Genomic DNA, 19,355 nt, shown 5'->3' with positions numbered 1-19,355 from the left:
CGCATTCCAAACAATCTCCCTCGCTTCCGGATCGCATTCAGCGCAGATCCGGGGGTACTGTGTCACGAACCTCGCAATACAGGACGCCGAGTACGCCAATTTTAAACTATATGTTCTCCCCGATCTCTGCGCGCCTCTCCTGTTGGGACTGGACTTCGAGTGCAACCTCAGGAGCCTGACTCTGAGGTTCGGCGGGCCCCTACCGCCTCTCACCGTATGTATCCTTGCGACCCTAAAGATCGACCCTCCCCCGCTCTTCGCGAACCTCACCGCCGACTGTAGACCCGTCGCCACCAGGAGCAGGCGGTACAGTATCCAGCAGAGGAGTTTTATCAAGAACGAGGTCCAGCGGCTCTTGAGGGAGGCGACCATTGAGGCCAGTAATCGCCCCTGGAGAGCTCAGGTGGTGGTCGTCAGGACTGGGGATAAGAACCGGATGGTTGTAGACTGCAGCCAAACCATAAACCGGTACACGCACCTCGATGCGTACCCCCTTCCCCGGATCGCGGACATGGTGAATCAGATTGCACATGACCGGGTGTTCTCCACGGTAGATCTGAAGTCTGCATACCATCAGCTTCCAATCCGCCCGGAGGATCGCCACTACATGGCCTTTGAGGCAGACGGCCGCCTCTTCCTCTTCCTCCGGGTCCCTTTCGGCGTCACCAACAGGGTCTCGGTCTTCCAAAGAACGATGGACCGAATGGTGGACCAGTACGGGCTGCGGGCCACATTTCCGTACTTGGACAACGTCACCATCTGTGGCCACGACCAGCAGGAACATGAAGCCAACCTTCAGAAGTTTCTCCAAACCGCCCAAGCCTCAACCTCACTTATAACAAGGAGAAATGCATTTTCCGCACAACCCGACTGGCCACCCTCGGCTATGTCGTGGAAAACGGAGTCCTAGGGCCAGACCCCGACCGCATGCGCCCCCTCCTGCAACACCCCCTCCCCCACTGCCCCAAGGCCCTGAAAAGATGCCTCGGGTTCTTTTCCTATGACGCCCAGTGGGTCCCCAACTCTGCGGACAAAGCCCGCCCACTGATCAAAGCCACCATCTTCCCACTGACGGTTGAGGCCCGGCCGGCCTTCAGCCGCATCAAGGCAGATATCGCCAAAGTTGCGATGCACGCGGTGGATGAGTCTACCCCCTTCCAGGTGGAGAGCGAGGCGTCAGAGGTCGCCCTCGCCGCTACCCTTAACCAGGCAGGCAGGCCCGTAGTCTTTTTCTCTTGTACCCTCAACGCCTCTGAGATTCGTCACTCCTCAGTCGAAAAAGAAGCCCAAGCCATCGTCGAAGCTGTACGGCATTGGAGGCACTATCTCGCTAGTAGGAGGTTTACCCTCGTCGCTGACCAACGGTCGGTAGCCTTCATGTTCAACAACACGCAGTGGAGCAAGATCAAGAACGATAAATTCTTGAGGTGGAGGATCGAACTCTCCACCTATAACTACGATATTGTGTATCGTCCTGGGAAGCTCAATGATCCCCCAGGTGCCCTGTCCCGCGGCACATGCGCCAGCGCACAAGATGATCGACTTCGGGCCATCCACAACGACCTCTGCCACCCGGGGATCACCCGGCTTTTCCACTACATCAAGGCCCGCAACCTGCCCTACTCCACCGAGGAGATCAGAGCCATGACCAGGAACTGCCAGATCTGTGCGGAGTGTAAGCCGCACTTCTATCGACCAGACAAGGCCCACCTGGTGAAGGCATCCCGGCCCTTTGAGCGCCTCAGCTTCGACTTCAAAGGGCCCCTCCTCTCCACTGACGGCAACGTGTATTTTCTCAACGTCGTTGACGATTACTCCCGCTTCCCCTTTCCAATCCCTTGCCCCGACATGACCGCAGCCACTGTCATTAAAGCCCTGCACAGCATCTTCACCTTGTTCGGTTTCCCCACTTACGTCCACAGTGACCGGGGCTGCTCGTTTATGAGCGACGAACTGTGTCAATACCTGCTCAGTAAGGGCATCGCCTCCAGCAGGACGACCAGTTACAACCCCCAGGGAAACGGACAGGTGGAGAGGGAGAACGCGACGATATGGAAGGCCGCCCTCCTGGCCCTACGTTCTAGGAATCTCCTAGTTTCCCGCTGGCAGGAGGTTCTCCCTGACGCACTCCACTCTATTAGGTCCCTCCTTTGCACAGCCACGAACGAAACCCCTCATGACCGCCTATTTGTTTTCCCCAGAAAATCCACCTCCGGGGTCTCCGGCCTGGCTAACGATACCGGGGCCCGTACTCCTCCAAAAACACGTGAGGAGCCATAAGTCCGACACCCTGGTCGAGAGAGTCCAGCTCCTTCACGCCTACCCCCAGTATGCCTATGTAGCGCACCCTGACGGCCGACAAGATACGGTCTCCCTCCGGGACTTGGCACTCGCAGGATCCCCTACAACCATCATCTACACCCCCCAACTTATACCGAACAGCGCCCCCACCCCTGCATGGCCTAGACCTCCCCCACCTCCACCCCCCCCCCCCCCTACACCCCTTCCCACCCATCACCGACCTACAGGGATGAAGCTCCAGAAGACAGGCTCCCGGAGTCAACACCCGTGCCCGCAGCGACGAGTTCAACACCCGTGCCCGCAGCGACGAGTTCAACACCCGTGCCCGCAACGACGAGTTCAACACCCGTGCCCGCAGCGACGAGTTCAACACCTGTGCCCGCAGCGAAACCAGAGCTCAGGCGATCACAGCGCACGATCAAGGCGCCGGACAGACTCAACCTGTGAGCCACTTCACCCCCGCTGAACTTCAATTTTTTAACAGGGGGTGAATGTGATGAATGTATTACGGCAACCATTCACCACTGTATTGCATTGTACTATGTTGTTGCCCATGTGGGCTCCACCTATGGACCATTGTACCACATTACACTGCACTGTATCATGTTGGTGCCCTTGTGGGCTCCGCTGTGGCTCCGCCCCCTCGGGGGTGGTATATAGATCTGCAACCTGTAGGCGGCACTCAGTACAGAGCAGTCGCAGGCAGGCACAGTTCTAGCTGATTAAAACCACTGTTCACTTCAACTCTGTCTCATGTGAATTGATGGTCGCATCAAGCTTTAATATAGGAAACTCAACTGGATGATGAGGAACACTTTAAATTGAGGCGGGATTGGGTGGGGCAGGTTTCTTTGCCTCCGTTTCATCAAGAAGCAGGGGTGTGGCAATCCTTATTAATAAAAATATCCCTTTTAAGGATGAAACCTGCACCAAGGACAAAGGAGGTAGATATGTGATCATTAGAGGTTCGGTGAATGGAGATGTTGTTTCAATAATGATTGTTTATGGATCCCCAAATTAGTCCCCGGAGTTCATTACAAAGGCTTTTGTGGATTTTGCAGAGTTAGCTTCGACTAACTCTTTTGTGGTTGGTGACTTCAACGGCCACTTAATCCCTCTGATAGATAAGCTCCCGGTTACCAGGAACCCCTCACGCTACAAGCTAGGGCGTTGGTCTTGGCTTGTGAGGAGCTGGGTTATGTGGATGTTTGGAGATCTTTGCACCTGAGGGGCAGAGATTTTACCTTCTTTCCAGCCCTAATCAATGTGATAGTAGAATCAATAATGTTTCTGTGCTGAGGACAATCCTAAACCTGGTGTCCTCTTGCACCACAGGGAGCATCATAATCGTGGACCATCCCCCCCGCCCTGGTTTTTCTAGAGTATTTGCTTGAGGGCTCACCCCCAGGTCAAGAACTTGGAGGTTTGATGCCTCCCTGATAAGAGAAGCTTCATTTACCACACACTTTATTAAATAGTTTTGAGTTCTTCCTTTCAGTTAACTTGACCCCTGGTATTTTCCCCTCCATTTTGTGGGTGACGTGTAAAGTTTATGCTCAAGGCTGATCATTTCTTACACTGCTAATGTGGGGGCAGCATGGTAGCACAGTGGTTAGCACTATGGCTTCACAGCTCCAGGGTGCCAAGTTCGATTCCCGGCTTGGGTCACTGTCTGTGCGGAGTCTGTACGTTCTCCCTGTGCCTGCGTGTGTTTCCTCCGGGTGCTCCGGCTTCCTCCCACAAATCCTGAAAGACGTGCTTGTGAGGTGATTTGGACATTGTGAATTCTCCCTCTGTGTACCTGAACAGGCACTGGAGTGTGGTGACTAGAGGCTTTTCACAGTAACTTCATTGCAGTGTTAATGTAAGCCTACTTGTGACAATAAAGATTATTATTATTGTAATAAAAGGTGCAGGATGCTGGAGAACCAGTGACGTCTGGAGCTTTGTTTGGCGAAGGCCCAGGAGAATCATATGGAGGCCCGAGTAAGCTATTGCTGAAGGAGGTTAACGTGGCAAGTGTGACTTTGGACTCCCTGTTGACTCAGCAGGTTGAGAAAAGTTTAAAGTTTGTGAGGCAGGAGTTGTACGGGTTTGGGAATAAGCCGAGCAAATACTAGGCCTGTTTGACAAAGAAAATGGCCGACTTTAGAGCGAAACCCCCTGTGCAGCTTGGGGGATGGGAAAGGGTCATGAAGACGGAAAAGATAAACGGGGATTTAGGGAATTCTATTCGGGATTATACAAGTCTGAGCAATCCGATGATGTGTTGGTGGGTGTGGAACATTTTGTTCCCTGAATCTCCCGGAGGCCTCAGAAAGCCAGCGAGAGGCTCTTAATGCTGCCCTTTCTAGGGAAGAGGTGTCAAAGGCCCTGAAGGAGCTGCAGCCGGGTAAAGCACCGGGACCGGATGGCTGTGGCTGTGAGTTTTATCGGGAGTTTGAGGATTTGTTGTTGGACCCGTTGGTAGATATGTGTTGTCACTCTTTTGACTCTGGGATGCTGCCACCGACTCTTCGTCAGGCGAATATCTCTTTGATTCTGAAGGCGGACAAGGACCCAGAGGAGTGGGCCTCTCATCGCCCAATCTCTCTTTTGAATGTTGACTTGAAACTGCTATCTAAAGTTTTGGTGAGAAGGCTGGAGGACATCAAAGCACAAAGAAAAGTACAGCACAGGAACAGGCCCTTCGGCCCCTCCAAGCCTATGCCAATCATGATGCCCTAACTAAAAAAAAACCTTCTGCCCTTACTCGGTCCGTATCCCTCTATTTCCTCCCCATTCATGTATCCATTCAGATGCCTCTTGAATGTTGCTAATGTGCCTGTTTCCACCACATCCTCTGGCAGCCCGTTCCAGGCTCTCACCACTCTCTGTGTGAGAAACTCAACCCACACATCTCCCTTAAACTTCCCCCTCTCAACTTCAACCTGTGCCCCCTTGTAATTGACACTTCACCCTTGGAAAAAGCCTCTGACTATCCACCCTGTCTATGCCTCTCACAATTTGGCTGACCTCTATCAGGTCTCCATTCAGCCTCCATCTTTCCAGTGAAAATAATCTGAGTTTATTCGACTTCTCCCCATAGCCAACCCCCTCGAGACCAGGCAACATCCTGGTGAACCTTCTTCACACTCTCTCCAAAGCTTCCACCTCCTTCTGATAACGTGGTGACCAGAGCTGCCCGCAGTACTCCAAATGCGGCCTAACCAAGGTTTTATACAGCTGCAACATGATTTCCCAACTCCTGTACTCAATTCCCCGGCTGATGAAGGCAAGCATGCCATTTCCTTCTTAATCGCCTTGAAATGAAAATCGCTTATTGTCACAAGTAGGCTTCAAATGAAGTTACTGTGAAAAGCCCCTAGTCGCCACATTCCGGCGCCTGTTCGGGGAGGCTGGTACGGGAATTGAACCGTGCTGCTGGCCTGCCTTGCTTTCAAAGCCAGCGATTTAGCCCAGTGCTAAACAGCCCACCTGTGTTGTCAATTTTAGGGAACTGTGGACCTATAGGCCCAGATCCCTCTGTATGTTAATGTTCCTCAGGGTTCTGCCATTTACAGTATAATTCACACCTAGATTTGATCCTCCAAAATGCATCACCTCGTATTTGTCCGGATTAATCTCCATCTGCCATTTCTGTACCCAAGTCTCCAATCTATCTATATCCTGTAGTGTCCTCTGACGATCCTCAGCACTATCAGCAACTCTGCCCATTTTTGTGTCATCCGCCAACTTACTAATCAGACCACCCACATTTCCCCCCGATCATTTATATATACCAAAAACAACAGAGGTCCCAGCACTGATCCCTGTGGAACACCACTAGCTACAGATCTCCATTTTGAAAAATATCCTTCCCCCACTACTCTCTGTCTTCTATAACCAAGCCAGTTCTGTATCCATCTAGCCAGCCCATCGTGAATCCCATGTGATTTTAGTTTTTGTACCAGTCTGCCATGTGGGACCTTGTTAAACGCCTTACCAAAGTCGATATAAACTACAGCCTTTCCCTCATCAATTTTCTTTGTCACCTCTTCAAAAACCCCAGCAAGTTGGTGAGACATGACCTTTCCTGTACAAAACCATGCTGCCAATCACTAACTAGTCCATTTTCCTCCAAATGTGCATATATTCTGTCCCTCAGTATCTTTTCCAAAAGCTTCCCCACCACTGATGTCAGGCTGACCGGTCTATAATTTTCTGGATTGTCCCTGCTTCCCTTCTTAAACAAGGGAACAACATTGGCTATTCCCCAGTCCTCTGGGACCTGGCCTGTGGTCAAAGAGCATGTGAAGATATCTGTTAAGGCTCCAGCTATTTCTCCCGTTGCCTCCCACAGTAACCTGGGATAGATCCCATCCGGCCCCGGAGACTTGTCTACCTTAATGCATGTCCTCCTTTGATATATTGATGTTCTCCAGAACGTTCACACACCTACCCCTGACCTCAACATCCGCCATGTCCTTCTCCCTGGTGAATACTGATACAAAGTACTCATTCAGGATTTCACCAACTTCCTGTGGCTCCAAGCATAACTCCCCCCTCCCCCCCCCCCCCCCCCCCCCACTGTCCTTGAGTCGGCCTACTCTTTATCTTGCTACCCTCTTGCTCCTAATGTATGCATTAAAAAGCCTTGGGATTCTCTTTGACCATGTTTGCTGAAGATATTTCAGGGCCCCTTTTAACCCTCCTGATTCCATGTTTAAGTGCCTTCCTACTTTCACTGTACTCCTCAAGGGCTTCGTCAGCTTTTAGATGCCTAGACCTAATGTATGCTTCCTTTTTCCTTTTGATTAAGCTTATAATTTCCCGTGTCATCCATGGTTCCTGAATCCTGCCATTTCTATCCTTCATTTTTGCGGAGACACGCCTGCCCTGCACTTCAATCAACTGGCTTTTAAAAGCCTCCCGCATGTCAGACATGGATTTGCCCTCAAAGAGCCGCTCCCAATTCACATTCCCCTGTTCCTGTCTAATTTGAACATAATTGGCTCTCTCCAATTAAGCATCCAAACCCGCGGGTCACTCCTGTCCTTATCCATGACTGCTCAAAATTTTATGGGATTATGGTCGCTAAGCCCAAAATGCTCCCCCCCTGAAACATCAACCACCTGGCCTGGCTCATTCCGCAATGCCAAGTCTAGTATGGCCCCCTCCCTGGTTGGATTGTCAACATACTGTGTGAAAAAGCCCTCCTGGACACATCTAACAAATTGCTCTCCATCCGAGCCTTGGCTGTAAGGTATTCCCAGTCAATATGGGGGAAGTTAAAGTCACCCATCATAATTACCCTGCTTTTTTCACATGTTTTCAGTATCTGACTACAATTGCTCCTCTGTCCCCTGCAGGCGATTGGGAGGTGCATAGTACACTCCCAACATTGTGATTTCACCCTTCCTATTCCTGAGCTCCACCCATAATGCCTCATTAAAAGATCCCTCCAATGTTTCCTCCCTCAACACAGCTGTGATCTGCTCCCTAATCAGCAATGCAACTCCCCCACCTCTTTTGTTTCCCCTTCTGCCCATCTAAATCAATGATATCCCGGAATGTTAAGATGCCAGTTCTGTCCCTCCTTCAACCATATCTCCCTAATTGCAATTACATCAGATTTCTGTGCAGTAATCCAGGCTCTCAGTTCATCTCCCTTACCTGATATACTTCTTGCATTGAAGCAAATGCACTCCAGACCTACAGTCCCACTGAGCCCTGCGGCTTCCCTCTGCCTGCTCTAACTCTGCACTACGTTTATCTCAGTCTCATTTTTTCCCCCAGTCTCTACTTACTGGCCTGCTGTTCCGGTTCCCACCCCCATGCCACGCTAGTTTAAACCCTCCCGAACAGCACGAGCAAACCTCCCACCCAGGACATTGGTGCCCATCCAGTTCAGGTGCAACCCGTCCTTCTTGTACAGGTCTCATCTTCCTCAGAAAACATCCCAGTGATCCATAAGGCCCTCTCTTACACCAGTTCTTCAGCCAGGAGTTCAACTGTCCAGCCTTCTGACAATCGTGCGGGAGGACGAGACTGGGTTTATACGCGGAAGAGTTTCCAGTAACAATGTTGGAAGGTTGCTGAATGTGATTCAGGATTTTCAGAAATATCCATTGGATGGGCTGGTGATCTCCTTCGATGCAGATAAAGCTTTTGCTCGAGTTGAGTGGAATTATCTGGTGTATCCGCTGCGAGGCTTCGGGTTGGGTGAGGATTATATTGAATGGATTCAATTGTTAAATCACAGACCAGCAGCGGCGGTGCTCACCAATGGTTTAAGGAAGTCACACTTTGAGCTTCGGAGACTGGGCTGCCCTCTGTCCCCCTTGCTGTTTGCGTTGGCCATTGAGCCCTTGCCGGAGGCTTAGATCGGATCTTCTGATATCGGGACTGGGGGATGGGGTGAGGCAGCACAAGATCACACTGTGTGCAGATGAGGGTTGCTGTTTGTGTCAACCCGTGTTTCAGTCCCGGCCATTATTGGAGTAGTGGATAGATTTAGTGCCTGCTCTGGTTGTAAGATCAATTTTCCTGAGTCCGAGGCCATGCCGGTGGGGAGGGTTTGAGATGTAAGCCCCCTCCTCTTGCTAACTTCCCCTTCAGATGGTCTCCCTTTGGATTTAAATATCTGGGAATGTCAGTGGCCCCTTTCAGACAGCTATATGAGGTCAACTTTCCACAGCTGATGGTGACTATTGGGTGGGGCCTTGCCCAGTGGTCGGCTCTTCCGATTTCATGGTGAGGGAGGATCGCTTTCATTAAAATGATGTGTTGCCCAGACTGTTGTACCCTCTGCAGATGCTGCCTATACTGCTGTCGACCAGAGGCGTTAAGGAAATTAATGGAATGATTAGTACATTTATCTGGAACAAAAAAAAACCTCGCCTCAAGCTTGTTCAGGTCCAATCACCAGGAGCTAAGGGAGGGTCGGGTCTCCCGAACATCAGGCACTATCAATTGGCCTCTCGTCCAAGGTTCATAAGGAATTGGGTAGGATGGAAGCAGGCCAAGTCAGTCCTCCCTCTGACCAAAACTGGCACAGGCAGATTATGGAATGCACACCTTTAGAATTTTTAATGGCTGTACTCCATTCTAAGTCTGATGCATTTGGTTAAGCATGGGACCCGTATCTCAAATACATAGGCTCCAAAATGGGCGACTTGTTCCTCCTGAACTTTCCATGAGTAGATTCAACTTTGGGCGGCACTGTGGTTAGCACTGCTGCCTCAAAGCACCAGGGACCCAGGTTCGATTCCAGCCTTGGGTGGTTGTCTTTGTGGAGTATGCACGTTCTCCCTGTGTCTGCATGTGATCCCTCTGGGTGCTCCGGTTTCCTCCCACAGTTCAAAGATAATATCTCTATTGTCACAAGTAGGCTTACATTAACACTGCAATGAAGTTACTGTGAAAAGCTCCTACATTCCGGCGCCTGTTCGGGTACACAGAGGGAGAATTCAGAATGTCCAAATTACCGAACAGCACGTCTTTCGGGACTTGTGGGAGGAAACCCATGCAGACACAGGGAGAACGTGCAGACTCCTTACAGACAGTGACCCAAGCCGGGAATCGAACCTGGGACCCTGGTGCTGTGAAGTAACGGTGCTAACCACTGTGCTACCATGCCGCCAACCTGTGCAAGCTAGGTGGATTGGTCATGCTAAATTGCACCTCAGTGTCCAAAGATGTGTAGGTTAGGTTCCTGACGCCAGATTGTCGTGGGACAAATGTCACTCGGAGTCCAGAGTTGGTTAAAGTTTGGGAATCTTTATTACAAGCATACAGGGGAATGCTTCAGCGAACCGAAACAATCTCAAGGAGTAGTTACAAGGACACACATTTATGCACAGTACAGTGGCAGCTGGCCAGGCTGTTTTGTTTGCAAGTTTGTGGGAAAGCACAGGACTTACAGAAAACAATTCGAAAACAGCTCAAAATTATTGGCTATAGCGACTTCATCATTTGCAAAACACATCTAGAAAAACAATAGCCAGATTAGTAATCCAGAGACCCAGGATAATGCAATAGGGATCCAGGTATCGGCAGATGGTGAAATTGGAATTCACAAAAAATCTGAAATTAAAAGTCGTCGATGACCGTGAAAGCATTGCCGATTATTGTAAAAACCCATCTGGTTCACTGATGTCCTTCAGAGCAGGAAATCTGCCATGCTGACCTGGTCTGGCCTACTTGGGACTTCAGATCCACATGTGGTTGACTCTTAACTGCAGCCACTCAGTTCAAAGGCAATTAGGGATGGGCAACAAATGCAGCCTAGCCAACAATGAATGAAAAATAAATTAGCTGATGTGGTTCTGGTGGAAAATACATCGCAATCAAATTAACACTTAATTCCCCACATCACACATGGGTTAAATGTCCTCCTTCTCGGTGCTAATGACTCTATGATGGAAAAAGTACAATTTCACATCTTTCCTAAAGTGTGGGGCCCATAAATAGGGCTCCATTCTGGAGGGATAGAATTGAAAAGCAGGGAGGTTGTGTTCAACTTGTTTAGAGCCAGGGTTAGACTACACTGGGAGCACCGTCAACATTTGTGATCTCCATTTAGGAAAAGGAAATAGAGGCTCTGGAGAAGGTGCAACAAAGATTCACAAGAATAATACCAGAACTGAGAGCATTTCACCCTCAGGAAAGGCTGGGGCTGCTTTTCTCTAGAAAAGAGAAGACTGAAGGGTGACCTAAGGGGGTTCAATAATCCAATAGGGATTTGATGAGAAACCTCTTTACCCAGCGAGTGGTGAGAATGTGGAACTCGCTACCACAGCGAGTGGTTGAGGTGAACAGCATGAATACATTGAAGGGGAAGCGAGATACATACATGAGGGAGAAAGGAATAGAAGGAGATGCTGGTGGGGGAGATGAAGAGGGGTGGGTGGAGGCTCATGTGGAGCATAAATACTGACAGAGACCAATTGAGCCGACCGGCCTGGCCCTGTGCTGTAGACTCAATGGAACAGAGACAAATGTATTTATTTTAGATCTACCTGCAGTGGGGGAAAAACACTGGTGGATTCTTTCAGTCCGCACAGGTTCGGAGAATCGCCAGGCCAGGCGCGAAGACGTCCAGACACCAATTCTCCGGTGACCAGAGAATCGGCGCCATTGGCGCCGGTCAAGGACCGCTCTACGCGACTCACCCCGGCGATTCTCCGCCCGGGATGGGCTGATTGGCCGCCAAGAAAGTCCGAGTCCCACCAGCGCCATTCACATGTGGTCTTACCCGGTGGGACCTCGGCGTACATCCGGTCGGGGGCGGCCCTGGGTGGGGTGGGGGGGGGGAGGGGGCGCTCCACCGTGTGGCCTGGCCTACCGATTGGGGGCCGGCCTCTCCTGGTGAGGGCCTCTTTTACTCCGCCCCGGCCCCTGTAGCCCTACGCCATGTTGCGTCCCGGCAGGGAGAAGAAAGCTACCACGCATGCACGAGTTCACACCGGTCGCAGTGCGCATGCACACATTCGCGCCGGCCGCAGCATACATGCGCAGACCCGCAGCGCACGTTTGACACCGGTATCGGCAGCTGGAGCGGCGCGAGTCGTTCCAGTGCCGTGCTGGTCTCCTGCAGGGCAGAGGATCGCTACACTTAGCGGTCCGATGACGCCGTCATTAAACTCTCCGGTTTTTACGACGGCGTCAACACTCTGCCGTCAGAAGGGAGAATCCCGTCCACTATTTACTCCCCAGAATAAAATTAATGTCCTTCGGCAGCTCTGAAAAGCTCACTTGATATTCTTGGGATGAAGATTTTACTCCTGATGAATTGATTTAGGCGACAATTGTTTCTATTTGTTGTTTGGCTGTAATTTAGTTCAGTGATGATGGTTTTTGTTTTGGGGAATTTTTGTTTTCCTACTTTTGATAGCATTTGGAGCGGTTTAATCCAGTAGCCGGTTTTTGTGTCCGGTTAAAGATACCAATTGAAAATATTATCGTGCGTACTTTGGGATAATGATTTAGTTTATTTAAAATGGACATCATATGCATAAATGTGGCTCTAGGGAAACAGTCGAATTGGTTAGGGACTGGACAATTTTAAATTTTGAAGATATTGGAGTCCCCGATGATAAGTGTGCGTTTTTTTTGGAACCAATAACATTTATTTATTTTTGTAATATGTATGTGGGTGTGTCATTATCAATGTAGTTTTGTTCTGTGTGGTAGAAGATAAGTCCATTTTGGGTGCTTGTACTGTTTTTACTTTCAACTGGGTTGCCAGCTGTGTAAAACCATGTTTGTGCCTGGACCGGGGCTGTTAATAGGTTCAAATATGCGGTAGAGGTTGGTGCATCTGATGAGGGTGCAACAATGTGACTGCGGCTAGTGATTGAATTCGAAGAATTAAGGGAGGTCATTAAATCCGGCATTATATGTATTGGTGTTTGGTTCGCCATTTTTAATGATGTTGATGAATCCTTAAGAATTGTGTGTTTTGAGGTGTTATATTGAGGAATTGTGGGAAATCCTGAAACCTGAACTGCTGTGTTGTCATAGGAGAAGCAATGATTTGTGTATTTGTCTCCTCAGGTGATAGGTTTACTTTTGAACTGAAGATGTATTTTAAAAAAATTATTTCAAATTTAGATTTCTCCTTTAAGTTTCTTTTATACCATTCTGTTGCTTTGGAGAATGCTTCCTGTAGTTTATCCCTATTGTCAATTTTTTGTAATATTTTTAAATTTGCTGTGTTGCGATCAACTGGAATCATTTCAGTGTTCAGGGCCCTAAAGGCAATTTTGACTTTTAGGAGAAAATGTCTTTGAGTAGAAAGTGGATCAATGGTGTTATTCATCCTTGGGAGAAAACAGAAAAAGTTAAATTCTTATATACTTTTAAAAGCTTTATATGTGAGTTTTATTTTTAATAAAAGTTATATGAAGAAAGAATACAACATAAAAATCGAAGATTTAATAAGTATAAGAGAAAAAGATTTTTAAATAAAAAATTAACTCAATTACTCTATTTTAATCAAAGATCGAGAGCCCGAGGTCAATTAACAAGACATGAGACTGTAAAGGAATTCCTAAAATCAAATGAATAAACATAATCGAATAGGAGTTTTTAAAAAAAATTAGGACGTACCTGAAAAGTGGTCCTGTTGAAATGGTAGTCTCGCACTCGACTGCCTAGCGTTTGATAAAAAAAAAATGAATTTGGGGCAGCAGGGTGGCGCAGAGGGTTAGCCCTGCAGCCTCACGGCGCTGAGGTCCCAGGTTCAATCCCGGCTCTGGGTCACTGTCTGCGTGGAGTTTGCATATTCTCCCCGTGTTTGCGTGGGTTTCGCCCCCACAACCCAAAGATGTGCAGGGTAGGTGGATTGGCCACACTAAATTGCCCCTTAATTGGAAAAAATGAATTGGGTACTCTAAAATTTAAAAAAACTGAATTTAAAAGTGTCCTACCTGCACTAAAGTAAAGAGTATAGGTCTTTATGTGAGCGACTGGAACTTGTTTCTTAGGCATTCGTCCCTACATGTTTTATCTACTGCTCGTGAGGGGACTGTTTTTCGTCCACCGAGAGCCTTCCGCCCACCAAGTGTTTGGCACAAATTTCCAAATTTAAATTCAAATTTGGTGAGGAAACCTTCTAACTATGAAAAAGCTGTTTAACGATGGAAATAGTTTTACCTCAGAACAGAAGAAAATAGCAGACCTGTCCTGAAAAATTACCTCAGAATGCCGCAAAGCAGGTGGCTGCAGATTGTCTCTGCGACCTTCTGACTTAACTGCCAGCCGCAAGCAGGTGTAGAAGAACGATTTTAAAAAAAACTTTTGTCAGTAAACATCAACATTCCTGAAAGAATTAACATATTTAAATTAGGACATGCGGATTCAGGAACATTGAAGTAGAATCATCAAATTTAAAATAGTGAATATTAATTGTCATATCTTTTTGATCTCTTTTGATTACCATTTGAAATTTAAATGTAAACCATTTAAATTATTGTTGATTTATATATATTCATTGACTAAACGTATTAATCAAAGAGAATCCCCCCCCAATCAAATCTCACTGATATCAAGCTCTCCATTCCTAGAATATATGTTTATATAAAAAATACACACATATATTCGATCTACAGATAAGTACATACTTTTTTTTCAATGTAATTAAAAACAAAATAGAAAGGTTAATTTGGTTTCTTGTGATATATTGGATCATAGGTTAGTAATAAGGGGGAAGCCACTTAGGACCGGTCTCGGAGGAGACATTTCTTTACTCAGAGGGTTGTGAATCTTTGGAATTCTCGACCCCAGAGGGCTGTGGAAGCTCAGTCACTGAGTATGTTTAAAGCAGAGACTGACAGTTTTCTAAATCCCAATAACACAAAGGGATATGGGGATAGTGTGGGGAAAAAGCATTGAAGTGGATGATCAGCCATGATCGTATTGAATGGTGGAGCAGGCTAATGGGCTGAATGGCCAACTCCTGCTCCTATGTTCCAATGATTCAAAGATAGGTAGAAAAGTAAATTGTGAAGACATAAGGAGACTATAAAGTGATATAGATAGGTTAAGTGAGTGGGAAAGATCCGGGAAATGGAGAATAATGTGGGAAAATGTGAAATTGTCCATTTTGGCAGAAATAATAAAAAGCTTTTCATCTAAATGGTGAGAGATTGCCGAGCTCTGAGATTCAGAGGGATCTGGGTGTCCAAGAGCATGAATCACAAAAGGCGAGTATACAGGTACAGCAAGTAATTAGGAAAGCTAATAGAATGTTATTGTTTATTGTGGGGGAATTGAATACAAAAGTAGGGAGATTATGCTTCAGTTATACAGGACATTGGCGAGGCCACATCTGGAGTGCTGGTCCTCCCTTGCTGAATTCGAAATGAAAGTTCCCAATCCTCAATTACCAATATTATGGTCACTTTGAGCTTCTTCCTTTGACCTAATAGAACCGTTAACTTTTCTTGTTATCCCTCATTGCATCACTTTTTCTCTTGCATTTTTGTTCGTTCAAGGAATCTATGTTTGATGTTAATATGTAATAATTTTTTTAATATTAGCAATTGCCAGTCTATCATCATACCTTCTATCGTAAGTTCACAGACAACCTGCTCCACATACCTCAAACTTACTTCTGTGAGAAACACCCAGAAAATCTAAACAAAGGAACCATGTAACCACCATAGCCCATCTTCATGGCAATGTGGCATGCTTTGGGGGATCCAAACAGAAATAAGAACTAAATATCTTACAACTTCCAAACTCCCCTTTAATCTGTGATTTATGTATAATTTATAGCCAGGTTATTTGTCTTATTGCAAACACATTAGCCCACTGGAGGTAAAGTTGTGAGACCGGCCAGTCCAGCAGAAACCTTTTGACCTTCCCCATTGACCAATTGTCAGAATGAACAAAATGCAGTCCTGGGTGTAATTGGGAGCAGAAACAATAAAAGCAGAATCCAACCCCTGTAATCACTTGTGAACTAGTTGGTGTCTCAGCAGGTGGGATGAATTACAAATTCCCTTCCCACATTGAGAGCAGGTGAACGGCCATTTCCCCAGCGTGAACTCATTGTGTGTCTCCGTAGCTGGGATGGCTCACAGAATGCCTTACTCTTCTCAAAGCAGGTGAATGGCCTTCCCGATGTAAACTCGCTCCTGTACCCGTAGATTGCATAACTCAGTGAATCTCTTCATACACAGAGCAGGTGAACGGCTTCTGCCCGGTGTGAACTCGCTGGTGTGACTTCAGGTTGGATGAAGTAGTGAATCCTTTCTCACACTGAGAGCAGGTGAATGGCTTCTCCCCAGTGTGAACTCGCTGGTGTTTCCGCAGGGCGGATGATTCGCTGAATCCCTTCCCACACTGAGAGCAGACAAATGGCCTCACCCCAGTGTGAACTCGCCGGTGTGTCTGCAAGGTGGACGAATGACTGAATCCCTTCCCGCACTGAGAGCAGATGAACGGCCTCTCCCCAGTGTGAACTCGCTGGTGTGACTTCAAATTGGATAAATCAGTGAATCCCTTCCCACACTGAGAGCAGGTGAACGGCTTCTCCCCAGTGTGAACTCTCTGGTGTGATTGCAGGTTGTCTAACCGAGTGAATCCCTTCCCACACTGAGGGCAAGTGAATGGTCTCTCCTGAGTGTGAACTTGCTGGTGTCTCTGCAGAGCGGTTGAATGTCTGAATCCCTTCCCACACTGAGAGCAGGTGAACAGCCTCTCCGCAGTGTGAATGCGCTGATGTGACTGCAAGTTGGATAACCGAGTGAATCCGTTCCCACACACAAAACAGGTGAATGGCCTCTCCCCAGTGTGAATGCGTCGATGAGCTTCCAGCGCAGATGGGGCTTTGTATCCCTTCCCACAGTCCTCACACTTCCACAGTTTGTCCATGTTTTGGGTCTCCTCGTGGCCCTCCAGGTCGGACAATCAGTTGACACCTTGACCACACACAGACCTCGCTTACGGTCTCTCCCCGCTGTGAATGGTACGATGTCTTTTCAGGCTGTGTAACTGGTTAAAGCTCTTTCCACAATCAATGTGTATCGGTGCTTTTCCAGTCACACTGATGTTTAAAGCCTTCTGAAGCAGACAATTGGGCAAACAATTCTCTTAGATTCAAAGGCCGATGATATTCAGGTCCTGATGAATCGAGTGACTGTCAGATCGAGACGTGACGTTTGAGATTTCTGTCTATAATTCCTCCTCGTCGAATATCCTGTAAAAACAATTTACAGAAGACATCACTGTCAGTACAGGATAGAAATACAGATCAGACAATTCTAGTTTCTATGGAACATTCTTTCCTCTCTCATTCCCCAAAAGCTGCAAATCTCCATCCTACACACTCTCCCTCCATTCTCACTCTGCTGTATCTAATATTCACCTTCCCAATTCTCCTGAAGGTGCTGATTCAGGCTGATTGACAGATCCATGCTCACTGCTTCCTGTACTGGACACACAGAGACCATAACAAATGGGAGCTGCAGTCAGCCATTCGGCCCATCGAGCCTGTTCAATCATTCAATGGGATCATTGGCCGATCTACCTCATCACTATTTTCCCACACTATCCCCTATATCCCAAAATATCTTTGATATCTGGCAAAACTCAGCCGGGAACATATTCAGTGACCTCCAGACTCCACTGGTCCCTGGGGAAGATAAATCCAGAGAATAACAACTCACTGAGGGAAGAATTGACTGGAAATATATAATGTAGCTACAGTACAATATTACTCAACTAGAAATAATAATAAATGTACTTCGTTACAGAACCATTGATAACATATCTAACCTGTATCATATCACCATCCATTGACTCCATCTACACCTCCCGCTGCCTGGGGAAAGCGGGCAGCATAATCAAAGACCCCTCCCACTCACTCTTCCAACTTCTTCCATCGGCCAGGAGACACAGAAGTCTGAGAACACGCACGAACAGACTCAAAATCAGCTCCTTCCCCACTGTCACCAGACTCCTAAATGACCCTCTTATGGACTGATTTCATTAACACTACACCCTGTATGCTTCATCCGATGCCAGTGCCTTTGTAGTTACATTGTATATGTTGTGTTGCCCTATTATGTATTTTCTTTTATTCCCTTTTCTTTCCATGTACTTAATGATCTGTTGAGCTGCTCGCAGAAAAATACTTTTCACTGTACCTCGGTACACGTGACAATAAACAAATCCAATCCAATCACAATATTGGACAGTTTGATATTAATTTACTGTCCTCTTAAATGTCAGCCATCTCCTGGGGAAAGCAGCCCTTTAATAGTGAGCATTGGGAAAGAGACCATCCTTTTAGCCAGACAAATAAATGTGTCAAGCTGAGGGAGCAAAGGATGTCAATGTCTTTAAGAGAGAGAGACCTGAGCCAAGCTTTGCAGAGTCTGCACCCTCCCTGGGTTCACTTCCTTTCCCTTCAGTTGCTGCAAGTGACCAATTGAAGGTGAGAATGAGAAATGGAAAGGGGGAGAAAAGAAAGTGTTTTACTCACAGATGTTGCAGACAGCTTTCTGAGACTCAATCTTCATCAAACAAAGCCCACGCTCTGATTGGCTGGAAGGCCAGAGTCCTTCCGGTCATTCACCCTTCTCATTGGTTGCCGGCCACCTGAAGACAATGGGTAACGGATGTCACGTGCCCGGGGATGCCCTTTTGACCTCAAGAAGCGCGCACCATTTGACCAGTGAGAGTCGCCTTTTGCTGGCGCACGCGCAGCTTCTCCTCTCCCTTGGACATGCGCAGTCCCCGGCCGCCCGCCCGCATGGCGGAGAGAGTACAGTCCGCAGCGCGGGGGATTGTGGGAGCTGGGGCCCCTACTGCTCATCCGGAGCCCAGTCTCCAAACTCCTGGGACTGGGATGAAAGGGGGAGTGGGCAGTGCGGAGGGTGGAGTGGGGAGGGGGTGGAGTGGGGAGGGGGTGGAGTGGGCAATGGGGAGGGGGTGGAGTGGGCAATGGGGGGGGTGGAGTGGGCAATGGGGAGGAGGTGGAGTGGGCAATGGGGAGGAGTGGGCAAGGGGGTGGGGGGTGGAATGGGCAATGGGGGGTGGAATGGGCAATGGGGGGGTGGAGTGGGCAAGGGGGGTGGAGTGGGCAATGGGGTGGTTGGGGGGGTGGAGTGGGCAATGGGGTGGGGTGGAGTGGGCAATGGGGGGGTTGGGGGGTGGAGTGGGCAATGGGGTGGGGTGGAGTGGGCAAGGGGGAGTGGAGTGGGCAATGGGGTGGTTGGGGGGTGGAGTGGGCAATGGGGTGGTTGGGGGGTGGAGTGGGCAATGGGGGGGTGGAGTAGGCAATGGGGGGGTTGGGGGTGGAGTGGGCAATGGGGTGGGGTGGAGTGGGCAAGGGGGAGTGGAGTGGGCAATGGGGTGGTTGGGGGGTGGAGTGGGCAATGGGGTGGTTGGGGGGTGGAGTGGGCAATGGGGGGGTGGAGTAGGCAATGGGGGGTGGAGTGGGCAAGGGGGAGTGGAGTGGGCAAGGGGGAGTGGAGTGGGCAATGGGGTGGTTGGGGGGTGGAGTGGGCAATGGGGTGGTTGGGGGGTGGAGTGGGCAATGGGGGGGTGGAGTAGGCAAT

General features: G+C 48.5%; 1 protein-coding gene across 1 annotated transcript in view; it reads right to left on the bottom strand.

The window, feature by feature from the left end:
* The window catches only part of LOC140418072 (uncharacterized), a 221,278-nt gene that overhangs the window by 154,033 nt on the left and 47,890 nt on the right, over positions 1-19,355 (bottom strand). The window contains exons 3-5 of the mRNA XM_072501497.1: positions 15,950-16,701; positions 12,924-13,106; positions 12,515-12,633 (exon numbers count right to left, since the gene is read on the bottom strand). Of these exons, the coding sequence (XP_072357598.1) occupies positions 12,515-12,633; positions 12,924-13,106; positions 15,950-16,701 (1,054 nt within the window). The remainder of the gene's footprint in view (positions 1-12,514; positions 12,634-12,923; positions 13,107-15,949; positions 16,702-19,355) is intronic.

The sequence above is a fragment of the Scyliorhinus torazame genome, chromosome 5 (assembly GCF_047496885.1).
Source record: "Scyliorhinus torazame isolate Kashiwa2021f chromosome 5, sScyTor2.1, whole genome shotgun sequence".
Classification (NCBI taxonomy): domain Eukaryota; kingdom Metazoa; phylum Chordata; class Chondrichthyes; order Carcharhiniformes; family Scyliorhinidae; genus Scyliorhinus; species Scyliorhinus torazame.
Note: the sequence above shows the minus strand (reverse complement) of the source record. Positions and strands in the feature narration are given on the sequence as shown.